Source organism: Polypterus senegalus, chromosome 12, assembly GCF_016835505.1.
Source record: "Polypterus senegalus isolate Bchr_013 chromosome 12, ASM1683550v1, whole genome shotgun sequence".
Taxonomy (NCBI): Eukaryota; Metazoa; Chordata; class Cladistia; order Polypteriformes; family Polypteridae; genus Polypterus; species Polypterus senegalus.
Window position 1 is genome coordinate 34,394,298 of NC_053165.1, and position 19,554 is coordinate 34,413,851.

General features: G+C 41.9%; 1 protein-coding gene across 2 annotated transcripts in view; it reads right to left on the minus strand.

Annotated features, from left to right (window-relative positions):
* eif4e3 (eukaryotic translation initiation factor 4E family member 3) overlaps positions 1 to 19,554 on the minus strand; it is a 182,532-nt gene that overhangs the window by 93,585 nt on the left and 69,393 nt on the right. For both annotated transcript variants that reach the window (XM_039770792.1, XM_039770793.1), the window contains one exon: positions 18,467 to 18,527. In XM_039770792.1, the coding sequence (XP_039626726.1) occupies positions 18,467 to 18,527 (61 nt within the window). The remainder of the gene's footprint in view (positions 1 to 18,466; positions 18,528 to 19,554) is intronic.

A 19,554-nucleotide genomic window follows, 5' to 3' on the forward strand; every position in this document is an offset into this window, starting at 1 on the left:
ATATATATATAAAATATTATAATTAATATATAATAATATAATTATTAATGTAGCCACAATCCTGCCGACTACGCCATTATGTTTCCTGCAGAGGCATTAGCTCTCTTGGAAATGTGTTCTTTTAATATTGTGGCTTATTAAATAATTAGACGATATCATAATATACCAGAAAAGGCGATATCCCTCCCATAGTGATTACGGCGTGACAAGAATCACATGAGACAAAATATCTTTTAGCTTACATTTACTGGCGTTTTCACGAGTTACAGACGAGGAGGCATATGGACAGACTTTATCCAGGTGGGAATCTGGATCAACACAGTCAGCCATTTTTTCCGTCCCTACGCTGGGAGGGTTTCCAACACCTATTGTTGGCACAGCCTCGAAGGGTCTGGCCACTGTCCAGACCTTTTATATGGTTCTTGCTTCATTTGCTGGTCTTCTCGTTTCCAAACAAGGGCTGAATTCCTCTCCCACAAAATACAGAAATATCATAGTGCTTACATGTCGATTCTCATTCTCCCAAGAAGGAAAGAAGGTTTGTGCTTATAGAGGACAGAAATACCCTAACCTGTGTTTAAGCTGACTATACAAGCCTCCAGTTGTCTTTGGCTATCTAATCCAATGCTTGGTCAGCAATTCTAACTGCTGAGCCTCTGTGTGCCACAGTTAACATGCACATGTGAATAAAACTCATAACAGTATTGTCCAGATACAGTGACATAAAGAAAAATGTAGTATTACACAAGTTTAAAGTAAACAGATGTAAAGAGGTTGCACCACTGCAATTTCCTGACTTGTGGTTGAATATTGATTCAAGACGTCTGCCACAACTTTGACCAATCAGATAGTAAGGATTTTAATTTTATAGCAGATAGCACTGTGCTATCACAATATAAGCTGACAAGCTTTGATAGACTGAATTGCCTGTTATTAATGGTTCCAAAAAATCTAATGACTTTACTAATTAATGTAGGAGTGGATAATACAGTATATCAGTCGAATCGGTATACCAGATGAAATTCTTTTTATAGTGTAGATTTTTGAGAGAAAAAAAAAAAATTTTCACTTTTAGGCCAAAAATTACTGGAAAACTTGAAAATACAGCAAAAAAAGCATAAAAGAATATTGGGCTGTTACGATGATGAAATTTTAGTTGATGATTAATGGTCATACAAATAATTGCAATTAACGATTTGTCTTTTTGTGTTCATTTTGTAATGCTATTATTGAGGAAGACTAATAATAGTTTAGCAATACAAATACACCTTATGAAAAAGAGCTAATTATTGGCATTGAAAATTAGAACATGTAAATAAAAAACTGAATTTCTGTTTACTGTTGAGACACTGTTCACAAAAATTGTACAGGGCAAATATGATATTAATAACATAAATAAGCAAGGTACCATAACAAAAATAAAAAAGGTACCATGGCCAAAACAGGCCATATCACTGCCATCCACAACCAATCACTGGTTAGGTAGATTCTGGGAAAGGAACACTAACATACAGTATTCACATTATCTGTCTTAAGGCAACTTGTCACTGTTGTGATGGCCAGTATTGCCAGTCATATTAAACATTCTCTCAAAGACAGTACCTGTTGTACAAACGCACATGTATTTTTTCTTGCTAACTTGTGTGAAATGGAAGTTAAAATCTATTGCTAGCTTCTGTATGAAAATCTGCATGTTCTCTGTATGCCTTGTTATTACTATAATAGATAAAATAAGCGTGCTTATTAGGGAAGAGCTGCCAGTATGGAATGCAGTTTTTGGCTTTTCCCGGCTGCTTCAGCAGTGTCTAGATTATTGTCCAATTAAGATGCCAAACGTATGACAAGTTTTCTGATAAGCTTAATTAAAAATATAAGACTAGAATTTCTGCTTTCCGTTGTGATCAACAAATTGTGTAAGAATGTTCTGTGACCTTAAGATGAAACTGAGCTTATTTTTTCTAACCGCTTTCTTTGAAGATCTCTGTTATAAAATGCAGCTCACCCCCCCTATGAGGGGGCTTTTTGCACTTACTCTCTGTAAGGCAAAGACCCTCTACTCATCAAGTGTAAGAATAAAAAATTCTGCTTGTTTGAATTGGTTTCTGCCTGCTGTTTGTCTCGACTTTGTCCACAGTTTTCTGGCGCCCAAACGTGGGGCAGAGACGGACAGGTGACTCCTCGAACGGGATTGTCCAGAGGACCGGAAAAAGGACTGACTCCGGCCGGGTCGGAAAGACCAGCTCCGGAAAAAGTTAGGACTGGCCTGCCTTGGGCGTATCCTGCGTGAGAAGTCCCTGGCCTCCTCTGACTGACTACGAAGGTCGAACCAACTGGGATTTCCCTAGCAGGTCACGAAATTCTTGGGGAGTAGACCGAGGAAGTCCGATTGAGTGAATGACGTAGCTCAGGGATTTGACCGGTTTACGGGAAGTTAAGGAAAATAAACACTGTATCACTAACGTAGTGGATGGTAAAACTGGAAAATAGAGAATACTACTTGGGTCCCTCAGGGGATTAGTAAGATACTACAAGTACGTTAGTAAGTTACTCCCTGTGAAGTGGAATAGAAAGGGGTGAGTGGCACACTCCTATTAAATAGGGGAATGGGAGTAAGAAAAGCATAGTACAGTGGAACCTCGGTTCACGAACGTCTCGGTACACGTACAACTCGGTTCACAACCAAAAAGTTCGGCAAACTTTTGCCTCGGTTCACGACCACACACTCGGTATACGAACAAGCCAGTTTCCCTTTCGGTTTGTGTGCGCCGACTATTTCCGCACGTGTTGCATTGTTCTCGTTCAGACGTGCGTGCTTGTCTGCCTTCCTTCCTTCCTTCCTTCCTGCACGCACCTGCCTGCCTGCCTTCCTTCCTTCCTTCCTACGCCTGCTTGTTTGCTTGCCTGCCTGCCTTCCTTCCTTCCTTCCTGCGCCTGCTTGTTTGCTTGCCTGCCTGCCTGCCTTCCTTCCTTCCTTCCTGCGCACGCGTGCCTGCCTGCGCGTGCGTGCCAATTACTGTATTTAAGCACGTGTTGAGCCGCTCCTTGTTCATTGTTCTAAGTCAGACGTGCGTGCTTTACCTGTGATATCTTTGCGCTCTATATTTCGTGGGCTTTTGCAGTTAACCATGGCTTCTAAGCAAGTGAAGAGTGGTGAGAAGAAACTTTTGAAGAAAACTGAAATCGAAGTGAAATTATTGAAAAGTTTCAGCGTGGCGTTCGTGTTACTGATCTTGCCGCCGAGTACAAGAAGTCAAAATCTATGATTTCGACTATTCTAAAGCAAAAAGAATCTATTAAAGCAGCTGATGTTTCAAAAGGCATTACAGTGTAAACCAGGCAGAGGCCTCAAGTGCTGGAAGAGGTGGAAAAACTGTTGCTAGTGTGGCTGAACGAGATGCAACTTGCAGGGGATAGCGTAAGTGAGGCGATGTTATGCGAGAAAGCCAGGAAGATTCATGGCGATTTGCTGCAAAACTATCCTTCTACGAGTGCCAGAAGTGAGGAATTTAAAGCCAGTAGAGGATGGTTTGAAAAGTTTCGCAAAAGAAGTGGCATTCATAGTGTGGTAAGGCATGGAGAGGCTGCAAGTATCGACGCTGAAGCTGCGAAAGAATTTGTGAAAATTTTCACAAAATTAGTGGAGGGCGAAGGCTACATCCCGCAACAAGTCTTCAACTGTGACGAGACCGGATTGTTCTGGAAGAGGATGCCGAAGAGGACCTACATTACCCAGGAAGAGAAGGCTATGCCCGGCCATAAACCAATGAAGGACAGGTTAACTGTTTTGCTGTGTGCTAACGCTAGTGGCGACGTAAAAATAAAGCCGCTACTCGTTTACCAATTTGAGAACCCTTGTGCTTTCAAACAGCACAATGTAAATAAAGCCAGACTGCCTGTGATGTGGAGGGCAAACACAAAGGGGTGGGTCACAAGAACCTTGTTTTTGGAATGGCTGCACGAGGCTTTTGCTCCCGCCATGAAGCGATATCTTGAAGAGAATAACCTGCCTAAAAAATGCCTTCTTCTAATGGACAATGCACCGGCACACCCTCCAAATTTGGTTGACGTTCATTGCATCAGCCTCATTGATAAAGCCTGGGAAGACGTCACACACCGCACATTGATCTCGGCCTGGAAGAAAACTTTGGCCTGAATGCGTTCCTGAACAGGTTTTAGAAAGATTTGAGCTCCTGTTGTGGATGAGATTGTGTCCATGGGCAAGAGCATGGGTCTTGAAGTGGACAATGAGGACATCGAGAAGCTGGTCCTGGATCACAAGGAGGAGCTGACGACGGAGGAACTCGCTGCACTCCAGCAGGAGCAGCTTAGGTTGCTCACCGAGGAGCAGTCCTCCGGGGAAGAAGAGGAAAGGGCGGTTATAAAAAGTGATGCGATAAAAGCCATCATGGAAAAAAAGGAACGAGTGCCAGGATTTTTTTGAAAAGAACCACCCTGACAAAGCGGTTACGAACAGAGTGATAAACATGATGAACGACAATGTCGTCTCGCATTTCCGAAAAATTTTAATGCGTAGGAAAAGGCAAATTAGACCGCTATTTCACTAAGTCTGGTCCACCAGCTAAACAGCTAAAAACACCAGAAACCCAAGAAAGCACAACAGAGAAAACGCCTGAAAGAAAACATCCCTCCATCAAGGAGCGGGACTCTCCCTCAAAACTGTAACCTCCTCTCCACCCATTTCCTCCTCATTACATGCCAGAACTCGACTCATGCAAGGTTAGTTTTCTTGGTGGTTTGTACTGTACTGTACAGTAGTTTTTATATTACGGATTTTTCAAAAGTTAATTTTTCAGATCATAGTGTGATTTGTTGCAGTGTTACTTTTCTCTTTTTTTCAAATGTTCGTTTTTTTCCCTGTGCTTAAAACTCATTTAAAAAAAGTGTTTACAGCGATCGGGCTTTAAGGTTAATAGCGTGATCTCCTGCAATCTTACTTTTTTGGTTGCTTGTGGTTGGTTTTTACATGCACTTCGGATTTGTTCTAATGTTCCCTTTTTTTCCGCTGACAGGGGAGGATAGGGGGTGGGTGGTGTGTGTGTGTGTGTGTGTGTGAGAGAGGCGGGGGGGGGGGGTTTCGGGCTTTGGTGGTGTGTGTGCTACAGAGAGAGAGAGAGAGAGAGAGAGAGAGAGGAAGCCAGCGCGTGTAGCTGAGCAGGGAGCCTGGGTGTTTTGTGTCAGTGTTATTCAATGTTTTTACATTAGTTTACTATTACACTGTGCATTCTATGGTGTAATTAACAATACAGGTATTTGTGCTTAATCTTTACATATATTTACATATTTACATACAATTCATACGGTCTGGAACGGATTAATTGTATTTACATACAATCCTATGGGGGAAACTGCTTCGGTTCATGACCAACTCGGTTTACAACCAAAATTCTGGAACGAATTATGGTCGTGAACCGAGGTTCCACTGTATATGAATTGAGTGTTGGGAAAAACACTGAGTGGGTGGACGAGTTTTCTGTTCCTAATGTCTGGTCATAATCCTGCTTCTACGGGTTGCTCTGCAGTGGAGACATTCACAAGCAGTTTGGCACATAGGAGGCGTCTGACAAAGGAATTGGTGTTGAGCACACCTTGTATTCCAGACTCCACGCTGAATATTGTTGTACGATTCTGCTAAACAACGGACACGAAAACACTTGAGTACTAATCCGGGAGTGGGAGCAGAACGCCACGGGGGCCGAATTGTTCTACTGTGGTCCAGTGCCATTCATTATGGGAAAGCAAAATAGTAAACCGGTCAAAGAGACTCCCTTGGGAAATCAAAAGTCTCTGTTAGGAGGATTATTTTTGGAAAGTGTCTCGGACACGAGCTTTCACTTGGGTCCAAAAGGGGGATCACCTAGAAAATTAATAGAAAAGAAAACCGGATTAGATTTTAAGAAAGCATGTGGAATAAACAGAGTGGTGGCAGATGGCCGATAGATGGGCCTGTGGACATATCAGAAATACAAGAAATAAGGAAAATATTATGTAGAAATGCACGAGGATGTTGTAACAAAGGTCCGTATCGAAGACATGTTTGATAGATGGGAATTGGTGATAAAGGATAGGACCTTGGAAGAGGTGCTGAGGTCAAAACACAGAAAGAAAAGGAAAAGTTATTGCTAGTGTTGCAGAAAACGAAGGTAGAGACAGAGCCCAAGCCTAAAAGTAAAAGAAAGACTGAAGAGAAAGACCCCCTATACCCCGTAATCTGTCCACCCCCTCCTTACCAAACTCCCCCGATTCCACTTCCTGCACCACCTCCTCCAACTGCACCCCTGTTAACAGACGAACCGTCTGGAGTGAGTTTTTACGATGAACAATATCATTATGACCCGTCCTCACATATTGACCCTGAGGAAGATGATTCTGATCATTCACAAGGTGCTACTGGGTTGCAATGGCAGAAACCAGAAGAGTCATCTGTCTCCCAGCGCACGAGAAGTCAGACCCTTCGCTTTAAACCTATGGGTGGTTTTACTTCCCCCTTCGGCTGCCCTAAACCTTCAGCCCCGACATTCTCTTGCCCCCTCATTGAAGTCCCCAACCCCCAACATGATACCGCACAACCCCCAGGCAATAATAATCCCACTACTGTAATGATTCACCGAAATTGGGACATTCAAGAATTAAAGGATGTGGTGTCTGAACTGCCCGACCCCAAAGCGGTCGGTGGACTGAAATTTGTGGAGCAATTACAGCAGCTGGATGATATGTATAAACCAAATGCTGCAGAATGGACACAGGTGCTCCGCCGAAAGCTGGGCACCACATGGGCAACTGTAAATCACGGTGATCTTAACGGTGCCCCTTGGCATTTGAATGAAGCTCTTCCCTGAGGCCCTGGGAATAAAGGTCCTTTCCTCAGTCAGTGGGAGCTTTTGAAAGGAGCCCTGGCAGAAAAATATAAAAAGGGCACAGACTGGTCACTAATTTTAGCCGCTAAGCAGAAAAAAGACGAGACAGTGGATGAATGGGCTCACCGGTTGCAAGATCTGATGGCTAATCACTCTGGGCTATACAATGAAAACGATAGTACTTGTGCTGCCTTGCCTCCTTTTATCCTGGGACTGAGAAGTGATATTCAAAGCAAAGTTTGCATGTCTTGCATAGGCTGGGAAAGCACTACATTCGAGGAAGTCAAGCGTCATGCAGAGCATGCTGAGAGACAGACTAAATTAAAAGAGTCAGACACACAGACCAAACTGTTGGCTGCACAAATAAATTACTATACTGGTGGAACTGACCCGGCTATGGGGAGAGGATGCAGAAATTTCTTTGGAAGTTGAGGGCGAGGGCGCGGGAGAAAACGAGGGTTCCAATTATCAAGCCCTAATAATCCTTTCGCTCAGATGCCTAACCCTTCGGAGCAGACGCCAGCGTCATATGCCTGTTACGGCTGCGGTGAACTTGGACATTTCAGACGCAACTGCCCACACAAGCGCCCTCCGCTACCCCCTCTCCCTGAGCCCGATGACATTCCTTGGTCCTAGGAATTAGCAGGGACCCCCATCCACTTTTTCCAGTTTCCTTTGGTTACTCGTCATACTGATACCGATCCTTTATTGACTTTAATAGTAAATGGCAAATAAACTTTCTTGTGGACACAGGAGCCACATGCTCCACTTTGTCGCTGTTGGAGGTCCCTGTCTCGAATGATACAGTACAGGTGGTTACTGCCTCGGGACAGCCTCATACTTTGCTGGTCTCTAAACCTTTGCAAGTGCAGCTCAGCACTGACAGCTCATCATTGACTCCTGGCTTCCTGTTAAATCATTTTTGCCCTGTGAACTTGCTGGGAAGGGATCTTATGACTAAGCTGTCAGTCCCAATTTCTTTAACTGAACAAGGATTTTACTGCTCCATTCCTAAGTTCCTATGCCAAACTTCACGCCCCAAGCCTTTTTTTGCTGCATGGACCCTTGACATCTCACCGCACACCTTCCTCTTTAAAGCCCTTCATTCTTTACCCTCATGCCTATTTCCCCCACATACAAGTCCCGGATACCCTGCATTGTACTTCCCAATATTTTCCCATTGAAGTAGACACTCCTTGGTTAGAATCTTTTCTTTCCTCCGGCACATGACCTGAAACTTTGTACATTACATGTATTTTTGTTTCATCTACTAAAGCTGCTGCTTCAGTTCACCTCACATGTTCACAAAGTATTTTCTATCTAGGTGGTTCAGCGCCCCATGTCTCTCTAGATAAATCTAACATCGTTCGATGGGTTGAAGTTTGGGACTGGGTTGAAAAATGTCTAAATAGAACCGATTGGCTGTACGTTGCGCCAGGTATTTTTGACACCTCAGACCATCTAGTTACTAAAGTTGTAACGATGCCCCTTACCCGGCCGGCAGCTACACCTCCAAGACCTGTGGCCTGGATTAATTGCTGAGGTTAAATCTTAATCGAGCCGTACCTTTAACAAATTAAACCTTTCCCCCACAATCGACGGTGTAAAAAAGCACTAAAGGAAAGCAGATATGTAAACTTAAACTGATAAATTGTATTAAATGAAACAGATTATATATAAATATCCCTCCACCAAAGCAACACCGTGACAAATCCCTAGATGAATATAACTACCCCTCCCTTGCCCTTGTAACATATAACAAACAACACAAATACCAAAAAAGAATGAATGAAATATGGAAATGAACGGTCGTGAACCTGAGTCCGAGTAACAATTGTCCTGAATGCAGATGACTGGTTAACCGATATATGAAGTGTTTGTAATTCCCGGAAAAAATGGAACAGCCTCACCGTGTATCCTCGGCGGTGGTGGAAAATGATCCGACCCCGGGGTCTCGATGATGAGGGTGTTGGAGTGAGTCCGGCGGAATGAAAAACAAACTGGATGGAAATGCGCGATGTGAAATACAGCAGGTACAGGTGGTTCGTGATCGTATATCGAAAATCTCCTTCTCTCCTTCCTCTTCTCTTGATTGTTTTTATAGTCCTGTGACGAATGTAATTAATTAATTGAAAACCGGTGTTTTCCAGGTTTGGGGCTGCGATCTCCTTCCATCATCGGGGACGGCATTCACTGACATACACAAACAGTAAACGGGACGATGGAAACAAGATGCACGTGGTACGAACACAAACACTATTACTACTATGTAGCCCCGCTACAAAGTATTAATTCAGATTGATCTGCCAGTTGTTCAGTCCCTGTGTCACCCGTCTCTCTCTTTATGTTCATTGCAAACTGATAGCATTTCATGGCTCTCTTCGATTCCTGATGCAATGTGGTCTCAAGGGAAAAATGATTTTGGCAGAATAGCAAATTGTGAACCTCTAGTAATCTTTCCAAAATCCTCCTTCTGTCCTCACCATGCGCAATATCCTCTCTCTCCCGAGGCTGAACTCGGAATTGCTGCTGTACATAAAGATCTCGTTGAAAAGGGGGCTATAATTCCTATTAAATATTCTCCTGTAAACTCTCCTATCTTGCCAGTAAAGAAATCTGATGGCTCTTGGCGCTTTGTCCAAGACCTCAGACAAGTCAATTCTGCTATCTTTCCTAGAGCACTGATTGTCCCTAATCCTTCCACTATTCTGTCTACAATCCCTCCATCTGCACGTTATTTCTCAGTTATTGACTTAGCAAATGCTTTCTTTTCTATTCCTGTACATCCTGATTCTCTGTTTTGGTTTGCTTTTACTTTTCAAAACCGCCGTTGGACATGGACCGTTATGCCACAAGGTTATACAGAGGCTCCTTGTGTATATGGCCAAGGGCTTGCTCAGAACCTGGAAGGTTTCTGGCCTGACAGGGGGAGTGCACTGATACAGTACGTCGACGATTTATTACTCTGTAGTGAAACAGAGAAAGCATGCGCACAAGATACAGAATTATTGCTCAAGTATCTTGCAGAAAATGGGCACAAGGTTTCTAAGGCCAAGCTGCAGCTAGTTCAAACCACTGTCAAATATTTGGGGCATGACATCACTTGTGGTACCAGAGCTCTGTCAAAAGACCGCATAACCACTATTCAAAACCTGCCCAGACCGGTCACAAAACAACAGGTTATATCTGTATTGGGCATTTTAGGTTACTGTCGACAATGGATTTTAAATTTTTCTGAAAGAGCACAGCCTTTGTAAAATCTAGCTAACACGGCTGAACTTCCTATTTCTGGCCACATACAGTGGAATGAACAGGCTGAGAAGGCTCTATGTGATTTAAAAAGTGCACTACTCTCTGCGCCAGCGTTAGGGCTCCCTGACTATTCTCGTCCATTCACTTTGTTCGTGGACGAAAAGGAGGGATATATGAGTGCAGTACTAACACAGCTCCATGGAGAAAAACAAAGGCCAATAGCCTATTTTTCGAAAAAATTGGATCCAGTGGCTAAGGGACTTCCAACCTGTCTCAGAGCAGTAGCAGCCACAACAGAAGCCATGCTAGCCAGTACAGATATAGTGCTCATGAGCCCCCTAACAGTAAAGGTGCCTCCTTTTAGTACAGGCCAAAACTTTACATCTCACTACTGCTAGGGCACTACACTATCAAAACGTACTCTGTACTCTGTCAAATGTCACAATTGAAAGATGTACACTCTAAATCCAGCCACTCTTCTTCCAACTGAAGAAGAAGGGGAGCCACACAGCTGTCATGACGAAATAATTAAGGTCATAAAACCCAGACCAGACCTGCAGGAAACTCCACTAGAAATAGGAGAAGTACTCTACGTAGATGGATGTTCCTTGCGATTGGATAATGGAACACCCTCAACTAGCTATGCAGTGGTCAAAGGTGACCACCTGCTAGAGGCAAACCGAATTTCGTCAAGTTTAAGCATGCAGGCAGCTGAATTAATTGCTCTCGCATGAGTCTGTCAGCTGTCAGAAGGGAAAGCAGTAACCATTTATACAGATTCCACATATGCTTTTGGAGTCTGCCATGATCATGGAGCATTGTGGAAATTAAGGGGATTCAAAACCAGTACTGGTAAGCCCATCCAACATCAGAAATTCGAATCCCTCCTCAAAGCTATAATAAAACGATCAGTACTGGCAATAGTTAAATGCCAGGCCCACACTGGGAAACAAGATCCTGTCAGCAAAGGAAACGACCTGGCTGATCACTTTGCTAAACAGGCTGCCTATAATAACACACCAATCTTTTTATTTCAACAGAAAGACGACAAAGACCCTGATAATCAAATAATCTCATTACAGAGTGCAGCCATGGACAGACAAAAGAGAAAATGGTCCAAAGAAGGATCCCTCTCTGATGGGGTCTGGACTCACAAGCAAAATAACAAACCTTTCATCCCAAAAACTTCTTTTCCAGGTATGGCAAAAATCGCACATGGCCTGGACCACGCCGGAAAGGATGCCATGATTCAAGATATCGAGTGACATTGGGAAGCCACAGGTTTCCCTACGTATGCAGAGCAATTCTGCAGACGCTGTGCACTATGTCAAAAATTTAAAGGAGGAAAAGGTACCCCGGTAAGTCCCGCCGTCACACCTAACCCAATGGGTCCATTCGAACATCTCCAAATGGACTTCATTGAATTAACACCATCTAAAGGGTACCGATACTGCTTGGTAATTGTCGATGTGTTCTCCCGATGGTTGGAAGCTTTCCCTTCCAAACATGCAGACGCCAAAACTGTGGCAAAAGCCTTGATAAAAGAAATCATTCCAAGATGGGGAATACCACAAAAATTGCAGACTGATAATGGTACCCATTTTGTGAATTTAGTAATCAATGAACTAACCACCTGGCTCCAAAATAACGTGCATCACTATTGCAAGTATCACCCTCAAAGCGGAGGTATAGTAGAAAGGCAATGGCACCCTGAAATCTAAATTGGCTAAGATCTGTGAGCAGACGAATTTAACCTGGCCTGACGCTTTACCCCCTGGCCTTAATGGGATTGAGAGGGAGGACACACTGGCAGTCGCCGTTCGAAATTCTGATCGGACGACCCATGCCGACAGACAATGATCTTATTTCCAGTCTTACAGGTCTCTGAGCATCCCTGAAGGAGGTCCACAAGCAAGTTAACCAGGCTTGGCGAGCTAGTCCTCCACCAACGGAATCACAGATTCCCTTGGGAACCTGGATACTGGTCAGAGACACCCGAAGGAAGCACTGGCATCAACCTCGCTGGAGGGGATCATTCCAAGTGCTGCTATCCACACCTCACGCCATTAAAGTCGAAGGACTTCCCGCTTGGATTCACGTGTCGCATTGCAAAAAATGGCATTCATAGCTTTGCTAGTCCTAATCTTTTCTATCCATCTGACTTTAGGACAAGGACAAACAGGTGGTGACCATCTGACTCACCAACTGAAGCAAATACATGGGGACTTTCCCACGTTAACTTTCCAAATAGAGAAAACTGCCTTGTTCCAGATTGACTTTTGTTCCATTGCTCCCTGTGGGTCCAGTGGACAAGACAAATGAAGATTGTCTGAAAAATATGTTTGTGTGACCCGATCCAGGTATAAAACTGACTTAAATCCCTCCTCCAGTCTATCTGAATGTTCAAGCTGGAGTGATGTGTTTGCAAACACTGGCGACCAGGACTGGGGGTATAATCCGTAGGAAGCCCAGGAACACGATTTAAAAACAAGGTTTTCTATAATTAAATCAAGGTTTACCTCAATTCATGAATGTTGGTAGAAACTTGTAATCCTTTCATTATCACTATAAAAGACCCCTCACATCATGATAAAGGAACCTATATGTTAGGGGCCCATGTTTCTGGCACAGATCTCCTTGGAAAATTTATTATACAGGTAATAGAGACACAACCCGCTTTTTTCTCACCTAGCTCAAATATCTCTGCTACACCTCCTCCTGACGACTTACCCTCACAACCGATTATTTCTCTAAATATCACCACCCTTTCCTCTACATTCTCCATAGAAACTGGATACAGTGACCAGAACCGATGGATGCAGTGGGTCCTCTATTCTGCACGACAGATAAACCAATCCAACTGTTATGCATGTGCCACTGCACGCCCTCACCTTGCCACTACCCCATTTCCCTTAACTGATCCCTCAGACCCCACTGGCCATCCATGCTTGCTTTACCTATTTACTACCGCTTTCCCTCCAACAAATCCCAAATGTCATACCTTGAATACCCTTTTACCCCCAATTCAACCTATGACTCCCCCTATGTTCCGTCCCTATATTGGCAATTACACTTGTTTCACTTGAGCCGCCCCTAAGAAGAATGCCGTTTTCCTTGACTCCCTTCCCTCCCCCTGGTGCTCCTTCACTTACAATGTCTCTATCAATGCCTCTACCTTTTTCCCCCAATAACATTTCCCTTAGTTGGTTCACCTCCCACGCCACCACCCGTGCGGATGTCTGGTGGATGTGCCGAAGATCTAAATTACTGGACATACTCCAACCTGAATGGACTGGTACCTGTGGCCTTGTACAATTGGTCATGCCTTTCCGTCTCCTTCCCTTTCATGGCCAACAACCTCCATCCTCTCCCCATTTACATCGTGTTCGTAGATCCTTAGCATCCATTGCAAATTTCTCATTACATGGTCCAGGTGTGTATATTGACTCAATAGGTGTGCCTAGAGGTGTCCCTAACAAATTTAAAGCAAGAGATCAAGTAGCTGCTGGTTTTGAATCTATTTTTCCCATAAGCACTATCAATAAAAATGTGGATTGGATAAATTATTTATATTATAATCAACAGCGTTTCCTTAATTTTACTAAAGAAGCTGTTGAAGGAATACAAAAGCAATTAGATAAAACCTCCCTTATGACCTGGCAAAATGGCCTAGCACTAGATATGCTTCTAGCTGAAAAAGGTGGTGTTTGTGCTATGTTTGGAGATGCTTGCTGCACATACGTACATACATTCCGAATAATACTGCCCCTTATGGTTCCATTACCCGTGCCCTCGCTGGTCTGACTGATCTCTCCCTAGAATTGGCTGAAAACTCAGGCATCGATACCCCTCTTGATGAATGGTTTATATCTACTTTTGGCTCTTGGGGCCAATGGTTCAAATCCATTTTTGTTTCCCTTTTAGTTGCTTTAACTGTTATTCTTTTGATTTGCTGTTGTCTTATTCCGTTAATCTGTTATTTTATCCAAAAGTTTTTCACTGCCTCAATAACTAAGGCTTATTTCCTCCACACAGAACGCATGCATCTTCTTCCCCAGGCCCAATTCCCTTCCCAGTCTTCCCTCGATCAGGACTGTTTAGCTTAAACTCTCTTATTATTTAAACTTTTAAGTTTAAAAAGGGGGGAATGTGGAATGGAAGTTAAAATCTATTGCTAGCTTCTGTATGAAAATCTGCATGTTCTCTGTATGCCTTGGTATTATCATAACAGATAAAATAAGCGTGCTTATTAGGGAAGAGCTGCCAGTGTGGAATGCAGTTTTTGGCTCTTCCCGGCTGCTTCAGCAGTGTCTAGATTATCGTCCAATTAAGATGCCAAATGTATGACAAGTTTTCTGATAAGCTTAATTAAAAATATAAGCCTAGAATTTCTGCTTTCTGTTGTGATCAACAAATTGTGTAAGAATGTACTGTGACCATTAGATGAAACTTGCTTTCTTTGAAGATCTCTGTTATAAAATGCAGCTCACTCACCTTATGAGGGGGCTTTTTGCACTTAAGTCTCTGTAAGGCAAAGCCCTCTACTCATCAAGTGTAAGAATAAAAAAAAAATCTGCTCGATTAAATTGGTTTCTACCTGCTGTTTGTCTGGACTTCGTCCACACTTGTCATTAAAGGGAACCTTGTTTACCTTTAAAAATAACTAGTAATGTAATGTAATACTTATTTCTTGAAGTAAAAATACCCGTGCTATTCAAAAAATAAAACAGGTATGCCTTACTACAGAAGATAACTGCCACTCATAAAAAAATATTGTGTTATTTCGCACAAGTATTGCCTTTTTTGCAAAGATGTCTGCTGCTGTCAGAGTAAAGACTGGTTTATACTTTCTGTGTGAAGCTTGAGCAAGATCACCTACCAAAACAATACTGTTCCATCAGCACGTTTACTTTCTTATTGCCAGCAAAGGAGTGTTTGGCCATTATCAAATACCTAACATCGTCACAGTAGATGAAGTGAGACTTCTGCTGATGTAAGAAAAGCAGTTCCTTTTATTACTGGCTTTAAGAGGAAAAATAGAAATGGGGGATGGGAGACCCATTAAACAAAAGCAGTAAAGGAAGGGTAAGTATAATATTCTCGTAAGTGGGTGCCCTACATGATGAAGGGATGCGCTTCAGATATTTTTACATATCTGTCCTGCCGCATCATTTTCAGCCCTTCGTTCATCATTCTGACACATACGTAATCAGCCTCTACTAGAAATTCACCATTTTGAAAAACCCAGAATCTGCAGGTGACTGGTGGTGCTTACCTCTTTTTGGGTCTTATATGCCATGCAGCTTTAGCAACCAGTGCAGACATGTCAAGTCAAAAAGTACTGAAGAAAAGTTACAAGTATACATATACTTGTATATCATCCTGAATGTGCCGAGATGTAAATTTTATCCATCCAGTTTTGGGTCATGGGGATGCAATGATAATTGCTGCAGCACTGGGTTTAAGGAAAGAAATTAGTGTGCTCTGTCTGCATCCTCTTTGATGCTCAGAGGGTTGCTTTTAATAGACAGCTTCTCCGGGTATTCTGCCTCCCATTAGACAACCCTTAGTGTATCTCACTCATGGCCCAACCTAGATTAGCTACAATATTTACAAAATACAAGAAATGGTCCCCACATTTCAGGGCATCTTAATATTTGGGACAATTGGTGTCACAGGTGTTTGTGAATACTCAGGCATGTTTTACTGAATCATTGGAGTAACCATGAGATATCTAGGCTTGTTTCTATCTACAGGCTACCTTTGGAGCCTGCGTTTGCCATATTTCAACATGAGGACAAGAGCAGTGCCAGTGAAAGTAAAAGAAGCTATTACAAAAAAGAAAAACAAGAATAAAACCATTACCAACAAGGGTAAAACCTTAAGATTACCTACATCAACTGTCTGGAATATGATTTACGAAAAAAGAACCTGCTGGTCAGCTCAAAAATTGCAAAGGAACTGGTAGGCCAAGGAAGTCTTCCGCAGCTGATGACAGACGAACAGCACTCTCCTGTTCAACTGCTTTTCCTGGTGAGGGATGCGGCTAAACATGTGATATGTAGTATTTATTGTTTGTCTTACAGATAGTACAGTACAGTATGACTTGTAAGAAAACCTAGTCAATTAATAAACAGAATACCATATTGTGCCCAAGTGTGCAATCATGCATACAAACAATTCTATAATTATATTTCTATACAAATGTAGTCTAATAATTCATACTCTATAAATAAAGTACATACTGTACAAGTACCGGTCATAAAATTAGAATATCATGACAAAGTTGATTTATTTCAGTAATTCCATTCAAAATGTGAAACTTGTATATTAGATTCATTCATTACACACAGACTGATGTATTTCAAATGTTTATTTCTTTTAATTTTGATGATTATAACTGACAACTAATGAAAGTCCCAAATTCAGTATCTTGGAAAATTAGAATATTGTGAAAAGGTTCAATATTGAAGATACACCTGGTGCCACACTCTAATCAGCTAATTAACTCAAAACACCTGCAAAAGCCTATAAATGGTCTCTCAGTCTAGTTCTGTAGGCTACACAATCATGGGGAAGACTGTTGACTTGACAGTTGTCCAAAAGACGACTATTGACACCTTGCACAAGGAGGGCAAGACACAAAAGGTCATTGCTAAAGAGGCTGGCTGCTCACAGAGCTCTGTGTCCAAGCACATTAATAGAGAGGTGAAGGGAAGGACAAGGTGTGGTAGAAAAAAGTGTACAAGCAATAGGGATAACCGTACCCTGGAGAGGATTGTGAAACAAAACCCATTCAAAACTGTGGGGGAGGTTGACTACAGCTGGAGTCAGTGCTTCAAGAACCACCACACACAGACATGCAAGACATGGGTTTCAACTGTCACATTCCTTGTGTCAAACCACTCTTGAACAAGAGACAGTGTCAGAAGCGTCTCGCCTGGGCTAAAGACAAAAAGGACTGGACTGCTGCTGAGTGGTCCAAAGTTATGTTCTCTGATGAAAGTAAATTTTGCATGGGAAATCAAGGTCCCAGAGTCTGGAGGAAGAGAGGAGAGGCACAGAATCCACGTTGCTTGAGGTCCAGTGTAAAGTTTCCACAGTCAGTGATGGTTTGGGGTGCCATATCATCTGCTGGTGTTGGTCCATTGTGTTTTCTGAGGTCCAAGGTCAACGTAGCTGTCTACCAGAAAGTTTTAGAGCACTTCATGCTTCCTGCTGCTGACAAACTTTATGGAGATGCAGATTTCATTTTCCAACAGGACCTGGCACCTGCACACAGTGCCAAAACTACCAGTACCTGGTTTAAGGATTGGCCAGGAAACTTGCCTGACCTTAACCCCATATAAAATCTATGTGGTATTGTGAAGAGGAAGATGTAATACGTCAGACCCAACAATTCAGAAGAGCTGAAGGCCACTATCAGAGCAACATGGGCTCTCATAACACCTGAGCAGTGCCACAGACTGATCGACTCCATGCCACGCCGCATTGCTGCAGTAATCCAGGCCAAAGGATCCCCAAATAAATATTGAGTGCTGTACATGCTCATACTTTTTATGTTCATACCTTTCAGTTGGCCAACATTTCTAAAAATCCTTTTTTTGCATTGGTCTTAATTGATATTCTAATTTTCCAAGATACTGAATTTGGGACTTTCATTAGTTGTCAGTTATAATCATCAGTTATAATCATCAAAATTAAAAGAAATAAACATTTGAAATACATCAGTCTGTGTGTAATGAATGAATCTAATATACAAGTTTCACTTTTTGAATGGAATTACTGAAATAAATCAACTTTGTCATGATATTCTAATTTTATGACCGGCACCTGTATATCACTATTTCAGAAGTAGTCTGCATAAGAAAGAAAAGCTATGAATCAACACTATCTGAAGTTACATACCTGCTTTGCTATGTGTCCTTTCCAAAAAGTTGAAGGCAAATCCATTGCTGATAGTGGAATGTTTAAATTGCATTTTTAATTTATATTTAAAATAACTGACATTTACTCTGTAAAATGTCGTCATGAAAAGTACTGGAAAATGTTTGCAAGTCACTGCATCTACAGTACATATTACACATTAAAATTACATCATTGTTACTCACTTAGTCAGTTCAAGTATGCTTACTGTTGATATCTTACCAGTTCAGGTATTTCCCTTATTAATTTATTGAACCAGTATTTATCATTATAGATAAATAAATTTAACAATAGATATAAGTTGGTATAGCTTTGAATCTATTCATTTCTGACAATGTAATGGTAAAGTAATTAACATTCATAATTGGTCTAACCAGCAAAAACAAATTTGAAATGACAGGATAAATACATACTGTACTTTCTTTAGGAATCTTCATCTTCCATACACCTCCTTTTGCATTACTTTCCTCTTCCCTGAATGAAAAAATGACAATTTAAAATAAACTAGGTTTTGTAAGCAACTGACACTGCAGAGCAATTTATCAAGCTGAATTCTAAAGTAACACCCAAGTATCAGTCTCAGTCGTTTTTAAAGTTTTCTATATATTCTTGGTGGATGAAGTATTTTACAACTTTACTTTTCTTTAACATCATTTTCTCTTTGTTTCACTTCAATGAGCTACTTAGTACAAGAGAAATGAATTATGCCAAGGTGTTTTGACTCTCTTTCACAGTACTATGCCCAAATTCATGGAAGCGCTCTAAATATTGGTATTGACAGAAGATATTATGCCTCTCTATTTGTTTTAATCATTTGTTAATAACAGAAACTATCACTTCACAATTTAAAATGTTCAATTTTTTAAGTGATCAGTAATTTATTGCAATCTGTACTCCATGTGTTGGACACTTTGTGCCACTATCACTGCCTATGACATAAACATGGTGTAAAGTGGGTGCCCAGTAGGGACTGTAATTGTAACAACACCACCATAATAACGGAAGACAGACATGCCCACCTCAAGTAATGTAAGCCCAAACAAAATAGGCACCAATTGCTACCTGGGCAAGAAGCTGAAGGAGGATGAGTTTGCACAATATTGATCCCAAAATTGAAATGGGTTGCCACCATGACAAAGCCTGAGACCCTTCATAGTGGTAAAAAGGTACAACCAGCAATACAATATCATGTGTTGGAGGACACATCCTGTCTCTGAGCAACTGCGTAAGCCCAAACAAAATAGGCACCAATTGCTGCCTGGGCAAGAAGCTGAAGGATGAGTTTGCACAATATTGATCCCAAAATTGAAATGGGTTACCACCATGACAAAGCCTGAGACCCTTCACAGTGGTAAAAAGGTACAACCAGCAATACAATATCATGTGTTGGTGGACACATCTTGTCTCTGAGCAACTACAAAAGCATTTTACGACTGAGGTGCAGACAATAAAAATGAAATAACTATACCAGCCAAGGGTGACAAATGTCTCTTGTCGACCT